Source organism: the organism of the source record quoted next, unplaced genomic scaffold (assembly GCF_019419815.1).
Source record: "Pyrus x bretschneideri cultivar Hongxiangsu unplaced genomic scaffold, Pyrus_bretschneideri_v1 Contig3, whole genome shotgun sequence".
NCBI lineage: Eukaryota > Viridiplantae > Streptophyta > Magnoliopsida > Rosales > Rosaceae > Pyrus > Pyrus x bretschneideri.
The window spans coordinates 12,391,374-12,402,577 of record NW_025999612.1 but is presented as its reverse complement, the minus strand read 5'-3'; the positions used below and the strand labels follow the sequence as shown (position 1 = coordinate 12,402,577).

At 38.9% G+C, this 11,204-nt stretch overlaps 2 protein-coding genes and 1 non-coding gene across 5 annotated transcripts; 1 reads left to right on the top strand and 2 right to left on the bottom strand.

The window, feature by feature from the left end:
* The first annotated feature begins 980 nt into the window (after window positions 1–980).
* LOC103938866 (CRM-domain containing factor CFM3, chloroplastic/mitochondrial) lies at window positions 981–5,454 on the top strand. The gene is made up of 9 exons (XM_009348911.3): window positions 981–2,009; window positions 2,198–2,663; window positions 2,748–2,878; window positions 3,267–3,611; window positions 3,847–4,003; window positions 4,084–4,376; window positions 4,469–4,528; window positions 4,769–4,852; window positions 4,964–5,454. Exons 1-9 carry the CDS (start codon window positions 1,149–1,151, stop codon window positions 5,069–5,071), a joined length of 2,505 nt encoding a protein of 834 aa, XP_009347186.2. The 5' UTR covers window positions 981–1,148; the 3' UTR covers window positions 5,072–5,454.
* LOC103938855 lies at window positions 5,348–6,766 on the bottom strand. Of its 2 annotated transcripts, XR_007260209.1 has the most exons (3): window positions 6,390–6,732; window positions 5,734–6,260; window positions 5,348–5,646 (listed from the first exon to the last, which is right to left on the bottom strand). It is a non-coding gene; the product is annotated as an uncharacterized LOC103938855 (transcript). The 2 variants fall into 2 exon arrangements; XR_007260208.1 differs by having other exon boundaries at window positions 5,348–6,260; window positions 6,390–6,766.
* Window positions 6,767–7,269: 503 nt separating this feature from the next.
* On the bottom strand, window positions 7,270–10,585 carry LOC103938846 (protein CUP-SHAPED COTYLEDON 1). Of its 2 annotated transcripts, XM_048589838.1 has the most exons (4): window positions 10,194–10,331; window positions 9,182–9,234; window positions 8,686–8,951; window positions 7,270–8,285 (listed from the first exon to the last, which is right to left on the bottom strand). In XM_048589838.1, exons 3-4 carry the CDS (start codon window positions 8,938–8,940, stop codon window positions 7,593–7,595), a joined length of 948 nt encoding a protein of 315 aa, XP_048445795.1. In that variant the 5' UTR covers window positions 8,941–8,951; window positions 9,182–9,234; window positions 10,194–10,331; the 3' UTR covers window positions 7,270–7,592. The 2 variants fall into 2 exon arrangements, with proteins under 2 accessions (XP_048445795.1, XP_009347167.2); XM_009348892.3 differs by lacking the exon at window positions 9,182–9,234 and having other exon boundaries at window positions 10,194–10,585.
* Between the last annotated feature and the right edge of the window lie 619 nt (window positions 10,586–11,204).

Here is an 11,204-nt window from a genome sequence, read left to right as displayed (position 1 = left end):
TAAAATTATTCTAGTATTTTTCCTTTCGACTTTCATGTATTACATTATGCTAGCTTTTAGCACGTGACGGGAGAGATACATACACCCTGTGGTATGTAGTTTATACTGTTTCGTTGGTGAAGATAGCATGTCCTCGTTACGAATGGAATCGAAAAGATCCCTAGATTGATCAAAGAATCCCTTAATTGGTTTGAATTCTTTACTTATTTTTCTTAGTTTTTGAAATCAATCAGAACCTAAATGATGGCTTCTATTATGCATCAATGTTTGCTGAGTGGTTCATATCGACCAGTTAATTCTTAATTTATGTGTTATAATCAGTAATGTATGTCATCCATTGATATACTCGAGGATTCCCACACTATAAGAAACTTTTCTTACATTTCAAAAGAATTAAAATTCAAAAACTACCCCAATTCTTATCGTAAAATATCGTTTGTTAAAAAAATAAAAATTTAAGAAAAAACTCTCAAATGTTGTAATCTTATAAGCCATTCAATGTGTGAATGGTCAACCCACTGCAACTCTACATGTTTGTCCACTAATCCACTTGCTGACTCATCATTCCATATAAAATCACACATAAAAACAAGCCTTACGGCTGAAAAGAGAGAAAAGAAAGAAGAAAGAAGAGAGGAAGAAGAGAGAAGCCACAAGGCTCATGGCAGAGAGAAGAAAAAGAGAGGTGTGAATAGAGAGTTATCTTTGTAATCGTATTACTTCAGATTATAAATGAAAGCATCACTGCTGCTTCGAGAACGTACTCCAATCACATTAATTGTAAAGAAACCTCGTAAATTTTGTGTCTTGTTTATTTATTCCATTGCACACTCCGTTGATTTTACAACACCAACATCAATTATCCTCTGCTACAATTAACCTCTGTAAATTAGGGCCTGGGCGGAAGAGCTCTTCCCCGCCCAAAATTACAGATGTGCCCCCGATAAAATACCATAAGTACATATACAGGAAAAAATATCCAAAAATCTTCCCAGGAAAATCTTATCGTCTCCTCCAAAACTATACAGTCTTCGTCTCCAACCTCCCGTCGCTCCACCGCTTTCCAGGCTCCGACCAATCAGACAATGACAGCGTGCCGCCGTCAACAGCCACAGTAAGCTGACAATTTACTTCAATCTTCACCGCAAATGGCCTTCACAACCGCGAAAATTTCCGAAATGCCACTGAGGAACTCACTCCCACTCACCTCTCACTCACCCTCCTCTCTCAGCCTCCTCTTCTCGGCCCCAAAACCGTCATTTCGCATCGTCAAAACATTCTCCTCCTCCGTCAGAACCACCGAGCACGGCGGAAATCCGAACGCTAAACCCCCGCAGCACAAATCCAGACCCGCCTCGCCCGCTCCTTGGCTCAACAAGTGGCCCAATCGCAGCTCTCCCGCCGAATTACCCCGCCAGAATGTCAACGACAAGGTCAACGAGTCGCAGGGACGAGAGAAAGATGGCAAGGCGGATTCGACTCGGTACTTTGACAAGGATAAAGGCCAGAACGCTATTGAGAGAATCGTGTTCCGGTTGCGGAACTTAGGGTTAGGGTCGGACGATGAGGGGGAAGACGATGGAATCGGATTGGACAGTCAGGATTCAGCGCCGGTGGCAAGCGGAGAGGAGAAGCTCGGGGATTTGTTGCAGCGGGAGTGGGTCCGGCCGGATTATGTATTGGAGGAGGAGAAGAGCGTTGATGAGGTGGCATTGCCGTGGGAGAAAGATGAGGAGGAGGAGGTGAATGACAAGGAGGAGGTGAAGGGGTTGAGGAAGAGGAGAGGGAAAGCTCCGTCCTTGGCGGAATTGACAATTGAGGACGAAGAGCTGAAGCGGCTGAGGAGAATGGGGATGGTGCTTAGGGAAAGGATCAGTGTGCCCAAGGCCGGGATCACCCAGGCGGTGCTAGAGAAGATTCACGATACATGGAGAAAGACGGAGCTGGTGAGGCTCAAGTTCCATGAGGTGCTGGCATTGGACATGAAGACGGCTCACGAGATTGTTGAGGTTTGTTCAGTTCTCGAATTTTCAGTTTTTGCGGTCTTATGACCAATTTACATTTGTATATATGTGTGTTGAGTGTAAATTACAGTACTTGCTGAATGCAGCTTGGAATTGTATGTCGAGTTTGGAAATGAACATGTAGAAGCATTTTACTTTCGTAATGTAACTGACTGCTTGTAGTGATTGGTCAGCGTCGAACAGGAGGGTTAGTTTTATGGCGATCAGGAAGTGTCATGGTTGTGTACCGAGGGAGTAACTACAAAGGACCTTCTCAATCTCAAACTGTTGATGGGGAAAGGGGTGGTCTTTTTATCCCAGATGTTTCTTCAGCTGAAACATCGGTGACGAGAAGTGGCAACGATGCAACTTCAGGTCCAGATAACACTGAGCAAGCATTGAAAATTCCAGAGCGTGTTCATAACATGACGGAGGAGGAAGCTGAGTTTCACAGCCTATTGGATGATTTAGGTCCACGTTTCGAAGAGTGGTGGGGTACAGGAGTACTTCCTGTTGATGCTGATTTGCTTCCCAAAACAATTCCTGGCTACAAAACACCTTTCAGGCTTCTCCCTACGGGGATGCGATCAAGGCTGACTAATGCAGAGATGACTACCTTACGGAAACTTGCCAAGTCGCTTCCTTGTCATTTTGCCCTTGGTATAATTCTCCTTCTGTGTACCTTTCTTCAGTTTACCGTGTCAATATTTGACATAACTCTTTGTTCTTAATTTCTTAATGAAGGGAGAAATAGAAACCATCAAGGGTTGGCATTGGCTATTATTAAACTTTGGGAGAAAAGCTCTGTTGCAAAGATTGCTGTCAAACGAGGTATCCAGAATACAAACAACAAGTTGATGGCTGAGGAGATAAAGGTCTGTTCAACATTGTCTCTTGTCCTAATTACCATCAAACCTTGTGTTTTTGGTGTGACATTTTACCTTTCGTTCGTGTCCATTAGTGGCACTTTCAGGTCTTCCTGCTACAACTTTCTCAAGCTTATTCTGCATTTTTATTTGTTTTTCAAGTAAAAAATGCGAAACACCGTCCTTCTAATTAAGGAACCTGTGTAAATCTGTTATTACTTGTTAATAAGTTTGCCATTAAGCGCCTCCACCATTCATTTTCTACCAAATCTATGGTTGAAAAGGCACTCAGCTCTTTCGTCAAATAGTTTTAAGGTTTTTTTGTAATCTTCTTCTGATTGTTACCTACGGAATAAATACCAATGGGTACTGATTTAAAGTTCCTTCTATTTTGCAGAATTTAACAGGTGGCGTTTTACTGCTCAGAAACAAATATTACATTGTCATTTACCGTGGAAAGGACTTTCTTCCAACAAGTGTGGCTGCTGCTCTGGCTGAAAGACAGGAACTAACGAAACAGGTTCAAGATGTTGAAGAGAAAATGCGGATCAAAGCAATAGATGCGGCTTCTACAGGTGCAGTGGAAGGACAGGCACTTGCAGGGACTTTGGCTGAGTTTTATGAGGCTCAAGCTCGTTGGGGAAGAGAAATATCTGCTGAAGAACGGGAAAGGATGATTGAAGAAGATTCGAGAGCTAAGAATGCTAAGCTTGTCAGACGAATCGAGCATAAACTAGGTGTTGTAAGTATTTTCTCTATCCTTCTTTTAGTGGACGAGCCTGTAAGGGTCTTGTTCTCACTCCTTGTGAATGCAATAGTTTTGGAATTGAATCGACTCAAGTATAAAGATCCGGGTACTAGAATGGTGCCTTTTTTGTAACATGTTTTTATCCAAAATATATCATTTAACATTCATTAGAAGTATACATGTAGATTCATATGTGTACCTTAGTTTGATATTCTGAACTCATTGGCAGGCCCAAGCCAAAAAGCTAAGAGCAGAGAAACTCCTGTCCAAGATAGAATCATTAATGCTTCCTGCGGGTCCCGATTATGATCAGGAAACAATCACTGATGAGGAACGGGTTATGTTTCGCCGGGTTGGTTTGAGAATGAAAGCGTACTTGCCTCTTGGTAAGAAATCTTCTAATTTTTGAGGTGAAGATAGAATTTTTAGCTGAAACACTAATGGTCTTTATTTCATATTATACCAGGCATACGTGGTGTCTTTGATGGTGTCGTCGAAAACATGCATTTGCATTGGAAGCACAGAGAACTAGTGAAATTAATAAGCAAGCAAAAGACTCTTGCTTTTGTTGAAGATACAGCTAGGTTATTGGAATATGAGAGTGGTGGTATACTTGTGGCGCTAGAAAGAGTTCCAAAGGGATATGCCCTCATTTACTATCGGGGAAAGAATTATCGGCGACCCATTACCTTGAGGCCAAGGAACCTTCTAACTAAGGCTAAAGCATTAAAACGATCAGTGGCCATGCAACGCCATGAGGTTTCTAAGAAATTTTTCTTTCCCAGTTTTTTGGATATTTCGCTCTCGTTGATGTTCTTCACCTCACACTAGATCTCTTATGTCCCATGCAGGCTCTCAGTCAGCACATATCTGAACTAGAGAAGAACATAGAGCAAATGAAATCTCAAGTTGTAAGTTATATTATTTCTCGTTTCAACACATATCTGAAGCACTGCTGATAAAATCAGTGATCACTATATGTTTGTTCATCTTCATCTGTTCACTGTGCGATCCAAGTGTATGCCCCCTCTCGCACGGCCGGTTGTTGCTTTACAGCTTTGGTTTCTCCAATAATATGCATGATACATTTCTGTGCTTTTGTATGGGTGTTTGCTCACTCGCATGACCATAGCTTTGTTGATTGTGAACAGGGTATTTCTGAAGATGATGTAGATGAGAGTTCCTGGAGCTCGAGAGATCCCGAGCAGATTCATCGTGCGTTGGAATTAGTCCAAGTGAGATATCCTGTTTCCCATTGTCATCTATTTACTATCAAGTGGTCATGAGCTCCAATCAGATTGATTGTATCAAGCAATTAGAGTAAAATATTTGATTCTTATCTGCAGAGCGAGGACGAAAATGAGGATGAGGATGAGGATGAAGATGAAGATTCATACGTGGATTCAGATGTTAGTGACAATGATGAAGATTCGGATTGGGAAAACGAAGATTAAAACTTTCGCCCATTTTGAAATGCTGATCATTTTGCGAGCGTGAACAAGAACTGTTGACAATGGCAAAACATGGGATGCTTGTAAAGAATTAGCCTTGCAATGCTAATCATCCTGCCTGGTGGATTGTCTAAAAATGTGAATGGTTATCTTCGACTCGGAGCATGCGATGGATTCAACGGAGTTTTGTTCAGAGAGGGCTGAGTTTGCAGCAAGGGAGCAAAACATTGGAACAGAATGTTATCAATTGAAACTCCGAAAGTAGTTCACGCATCTACATTAAAACAGAATGGCTTTTAGCATATAGATAAAATTCTGATGTATTTCGTTGATCAACAGCTTTGTAGTTAACGTTTTCTAATTTATGCATTTGTGTATACAACAAATGGATGTAGATTTAACACCTAAGCTGATGAACTAGGCATTGCCGGTTGGTTTTGGTATTGCTTTCTCGGAGGAGCTTGGACCCGCGATGGCCCTGTTTGGTCCTGTAAACCCACTTGACCAGGCAACGAGGGAGCAGCCTGAGTGCTTGGTTGCTGAGAATTATGTGATGTCGGTGGCTGAATGCTGGGAATCTACAGACAACCTCAAGTTAGCATGTAACATAAGTGCACAACTAGGAAAACACTTCAAAAAGGCTTCCAGAGAAAGAAAAGGCATACCGCTTGAGGTGGCCGCGCCATTCCAAATACAAAATCCAGAAATACAGCCAGCAATCATATCAGTAGTAAAAGGTAAAATCGATAGTTCCTGAACCAAAGCTACGACGTAATCAAACCGATCAGAGACCAAGCCTAACAAATATGTTCTCCAAGCAATCAACTCTCAAACATCACCGAGACAAAATCACGCGTCAATTTAGCATTAACAAAGGTAAAATCTTGTTTTCTCGTTGGGAGCCAAAATGAACAACTTTCCTCCGAAGCTATTCGAACCATTACAGCTTTGAACCCTAATCATATAAAATTATCTCAACAAATCAAGAAAAAGAAAAAAAAAAAAAAAACCAAATTTGACAAGAGACTAAATCCTAACTACACAAAACCCTCTGCATCGTAGACAAATTTAAATATTTAAGCAAAGAGGGGAAAAATTCGACAAAATTAGCAACCTGGAAAAGAGCTTTGGTGAGGAGTGGATTCTGAAAAAGGATCTGCCTCGCCTGCTGATGGTTCTGTTCTATCAAATTCTGCATTCAAATGAACAAAGAAATCGAACGTCGACATTAGTCCTAGGTCAATTTCGGGTGTTTGGAGGGAAAGAAAATTTCGGAAGGAATTGGAGAAGAAGTAGAAAATACGAGGGAAATAAGGGATACCTTCATTTGAGACATGATGTTGTAAAGCTGGTTCTTCGACATTCCCGCGATGTTAGCCAGTCGGCCGTCGCCGGCGAGTTGCTTTCCCGCCATTGTGCACCGAGAGGGAGAGAGAGAGAGAGACGGAGACTAGAGTGCGCGCCTATGCGGTGTGCTGGTTTGTTTTAACGGTTAATAGGCCTGGGCCGCGGCTTTAACGACAGTTTATTATGATTTGGGCTGCATTTTTTTTTTTTTTTTTATAAGTCTGCTGGATTTTTTCCATCAGTAAAATCGTGGCCGTCGGAAGATTACATGTTGTAATATACGTATTTTTTTATTTCATATTTGTTAATAAAACGTAGAGAAATCATGGATAGGACTAATTCTAGGGAACTTTAACGAAAAACTTCTGGTACTGTTCATTTTAACGAAAAATCACATTTTTATACTAAAAAGTCAATCCTGGTACTATTCACTTTACCCTTTATTTTGTCCTTATCATTAAAACTCAAATTTTCAAGTCATTTTCATTAGTTTTCCTTAATGCTCATCCGACTCATTTCAGGTAAGTCCGTATAAAAAGATATTCATTGACAATGTTTTAGTCGATATAAGGATAATTATATTTTTTTTTCTGAACGTTGTTAGTATCTAGTTCATACATAATTAACATAAATCAACTCCTCGAAAGGCATTGCGTGGATCTGAATAGTCTATATTTCTTTTGAGATCTCGAACCTCTGCATTTAGCTACTAATTTGGTTCGAATTTTGTTATAATAATAACAAAAAATTCTTGTCAATGATGATTGATGAACTTTCATTTTCTTAACCATTACCTTCATCATGTAGATTACCTTATGAATTTTAAGAGAGAAATGTGTTGAGATGTTTGATCATGAGAAACATGTTTTCATAATATGAGAGGGTGCAGATTTAACATAGGGAGTTTTCCCTACCAGCATAATACTAAACTCTTCAACATAATTAAACAGACCCATAAACTAGGGCAAGAACCCTATTATTTTTCGACATAATAATCTAACATAGTTATAAATATATGGAACATTATCGAACTTTACGTACGTGCTTGTGAGTCTACTCTCCCTGTGGTACTGCATTTGTTTCATAACCAGTACTTCAGGATTAGTACAGTAACGATGCCGAACTTTACAAGATGTTATTAGCTTATTCATTTGATCAGGCTGTACACTTCACAACTTCACCAAATGGAGTCCAAATTGAATGGTTGCTCCGAATGTTGTTGTGGCGGCATCGATTCCATCATCTGATCTTTAATACTCGACGAAGAAGCTTGAAAATTTGAATTTATATGATCCATAGTAGTACTGGATCCAATGTGATGAGACATTGACGGCATCATTCCTTGCTGCTGCATATTATTATATGATGAGTAATCTAGAGTACTAGTGCCTGCTGTAGCTTGACCATGATTAGTATCTCTTGGTTGATAATTACTACCGTTATTATTAGTACTACTCCTAAGATGTAATGCCCTAAGAAGCAACGAATTCACCGAAAGATTTGAGGGACTTAACAAGCTTGACGGCCATGAAACAGCGTTCGCGGCTGCCTCTCTCGCCGCTGTTGCTGCCCAATTCATGTTCAAACTCATGTTGGTAACGTCGTTAATGTTGTTCTTGCTATGATCAATAATATTGCTGTAATAGCTTGGGGGTGAGGAAATGTTGTTGCTGAACCCGCTGGATGAATTTGCGTTAATATTGCTGTTTAGGTTTGGCAGCTCGATGTCTCCGAATTCATTAACTATTGAGTTCGTATCGTCGCATGGAGATTCTGTCGACGGCTGCTGATGGGAGGATGTGGTTGCTTGCTGTGGCTTTTTCAATGCACTAATGCTCTTTTGGAAAACTCTACAAACCACCCATTCTTCCTGCATATTGTGAAACCAATAAAAAAATTAAACCTAGCAAATTAAAGAATTATAAATATAATCGATCAAGGCCAAGTGTTTGAGATTGTTTCTGAAATGGCTAAAAACACTTTATAACAACCAAAAGCGCATCTGACTATTTTTTACCAAAAAACTTAGTGTTTATGTTTAATAGAATAACTCTCTGAAAAACACCTCAACCAAAAGCGCATCTGACTATTTTTTACCAAAAAACTTAGTGTTTATGTTTAATAGAATAACTCTCTGAAAAACACCTTTTTAGAAGAACCTCCAAGTGTTTTTCAGGTAAGCACTTCTAGCAAAAGTGCTTATCAGTAGAAGTGGTTTTAAGATAGCAGTCCGAAACGATCCAATTGTTTTCTTCTATAGTAATTTGTACCTTTGAGGAATTGAAAGGATGCTTGTTTTCTAATCTGTATTCATGCATGACCCAATTGCTTTTCTCACCCCTAGGAGCTCTGCCCTTGTAGAAAACTAGGGTTTTCTTCATCCCAACCAGTACACCTGTATGATGTATTTCCTTGTCTTTCCCAGTTGTTTTCCAGTACCCGGCTTCCGTGGCTCGGTTGGTTCGAAGCCCAGTTGGATATTTTCGGTCTCTCAGGTTGAAGAAGTACCATTCTTTCTCTCCCATCGAAGCCTTGCCTTCACCAATCACATAATAATTTAGTTTGTTTGTAAGTTGCATATATCGGTTAAATACGTTACTGTCAAAATATATTCCTATCAAAAGTATGAATATTTAAGCTAATTAAGAACGTTCTGAAAAATAGTATTCAAGTATATCTGTTGGTAAATTAGTATAAGAAATGTATGTTGTGAAACAATTTTTAAAGGTCTGATTGCATTTTTTTAGGGTAGTGTTATCCACATACCTATTTTTACAGTTTTACTTCTTGGACACCCCTCTCATTTTCGGCCATCAAATCTAATGAATTTAAAAAATCAACGACAAAAAATTAACATAAATATGTGAGAGGTAAAAATGGTGTGCAAATAGTACTATCCTTTCTTAACAAAAGATACACCGTAAACCTAAGAAAGTCTGAAAAAATGTCATGGGAAGTATGTATTTGGTGTGGTTGGTCAAACAAATCAAAGAGGAAGGAAGAGATTGGAACATAGTTTTCTTTATTCTCTTTTTTATCCAAGCATATTGAATTAAGGCTTTTTATATAAAATAGTTTTTGAAATTGGTATAACTTCTCACTTATTAGTCATTCAGATTTAAAATCAATAGAAGTTGTCTCAGAGTTTGTCCACCATCAATCATTTTGGTCATTTGATGAAAAATATCTGCTAAAATAAGGATTAAAATGGCAAAATGATTTGACAAAAATTGAGGGCATTTTTTTCATTTTATTTCTTACTTAACATGATTTTTCACGGAATGACGAAAATAATTGAGGGTGGACAAACTCATGGACCAGTTCTACTGATTTTAAATCTCATGCATCAAAGTGAAGAGTTATGCAAATCTCAGGGACCATTTTAGCTAAAAAGCCTTGAATTAATCTAAACGGGGATAGAGCTTCAAACTTAGTGCTCTAGCCAACTTGGCTAAGCCTAAATCTGCTCCTATACTATCCTTTCTTCCTGTTTGAATTACATGTAATTTTCAGGAAAGATTGCTTTACTTACATAAATTCAACAAAGCCATTAGGCAAATTAAAGAAAGACAGATTGTGATCATCATCCAGATCGTTACTAAAAGCCTCTAAGGAATAAGAAGAATGAAATATCCTAGAAAACTAGGAATAATCAGATGATATTATAGGAAGAAGGCAAACATGTGAGGCAGATGAACAGAAGAATAGGGTTGAACATGATGCACATATATAAACATAATCTATATATATATATATATATATGTATGTATGTATATACCTGGGAGGTCCCAAGGTTCACACTTATTGAGATCAACGTCTGCTACAGCTTTCGACGTGAAACTAACATCAGAAACCTTGGGGCACAAATAGTGCGTTATCAGTTCTTCATCTGTAGGATGGAATCTGAAACCTGGAGGAAGACTCTCTTGCATTCTTGATTCGATAAACAAACCAAATGGATTCGATTTTGATGCGAGCAGAAACCCTGGTACGGATATCTGATGCTGGCTAGCTTAAAAGTAAAGCTCAAGGCGATCAGGTATAAATGGTGTATACTTTGTGTTGTATAAACTCGATCTTCAAAAAGAAGAAGCCAGTCATTAGCCACATTAGTCTTTTTATATGTTGATAATTACAGCTAACACTTTGACAAAGATGGTGATTGAAAAGTACAAATTTTCTAATGGAATTAATAATTAAATTATCAAAAACACCCCAGCTACTATACATGAGCGTAAGGGAGGGGTATATATATTTTTTAGTAGTCGTCTGTGAGGCTTGAGATTATGGCATTGACTAAGACTGATTCAATCAAAGTGGATTTGACATTGTGTCATTTTAAATAAAATTTTGTAGAAGATGAGTGGCAAGTATTTTGGCACGAGGTTTTGTTTTTGTTGTACCAGATTTCATGTATTTTGTTTCTAATTCCATGATCCAGTCCAACCACCTTCACCCATTTCTACCCACCAAACCCTCTCTACGCTACTACTACTGTGAGTACAATGGGAACATGGTAATCTGCAGCGTATATCCCTTTTCATTCAATCATAAATTACTGTTACCAATTGACATCTCAACCAAGTTGAGGAGAAGTTCAACTCCTTAGAAAAATACACGTAAGATCCCTTAATTTCTTGATGTGAAATTCACATTCTTAACACACCCTTCATGGAATCATGCGTGACGAATTTTAAGTCTAAAACGTAAGCATTAGGCAACACATATTGGGAGCACATGAGCCGTTGGGCTCAACACATAGGTTAGCATACTTTAATATCATAAAAGA

What these genes read in the sequence shown, in the direction of transcription:
- LOC103938846 (XM_009348892.3), bottom strand. Translation starts at nt 10,347, where the DNA reads ATGCAAGAGAGTCTTCCTCCAGGTTTCAGATTCCATCCTACAGATGAA. An exon ending in TGAACCTTGGGACCTCCCAG is followed by an intron (nt 8,952 to 10,193) that starts GTATATACATAC and finishes TGATTGGTGAAG; the next exon opens with GCAAGGCTTCGATGGGAGAG. An exon ending in ATCCTTTCAATTCCTCAAAG is followed by an intron (nt 8,286 to 8,685) that starts GTACAAATTACT and finishes CACAATATGCAG; the next exon opens with GAAGAATGGGTGGTTTGTAG.
- LOC103938866 (XM_009348911.3), top strand. Translation starts at nt 1,149, where the DNA reads ATGGCCTTCACAACCGCGAAAATTTCCGAAATGCCACTGAGGAACTCA. An exon ending in TCGAGCATAAACTAGGTGTT is followed by an intron (nt 3,612 to 3,846) that starts GTAAGTATTTTC and finishes ACTCATTGGCAG; the next exon opens with GCCCAAGCCAAAAAGCTAAG. An exon ending in TGGCCATGCAACGCCATGAG is followed by an intron (nt 4,377 to 4,468) that starts GTTTCTAAGAAA and finishes TGTCCCATGCAG; the next exon opens with GCTCTCAGTCAGCACATATC.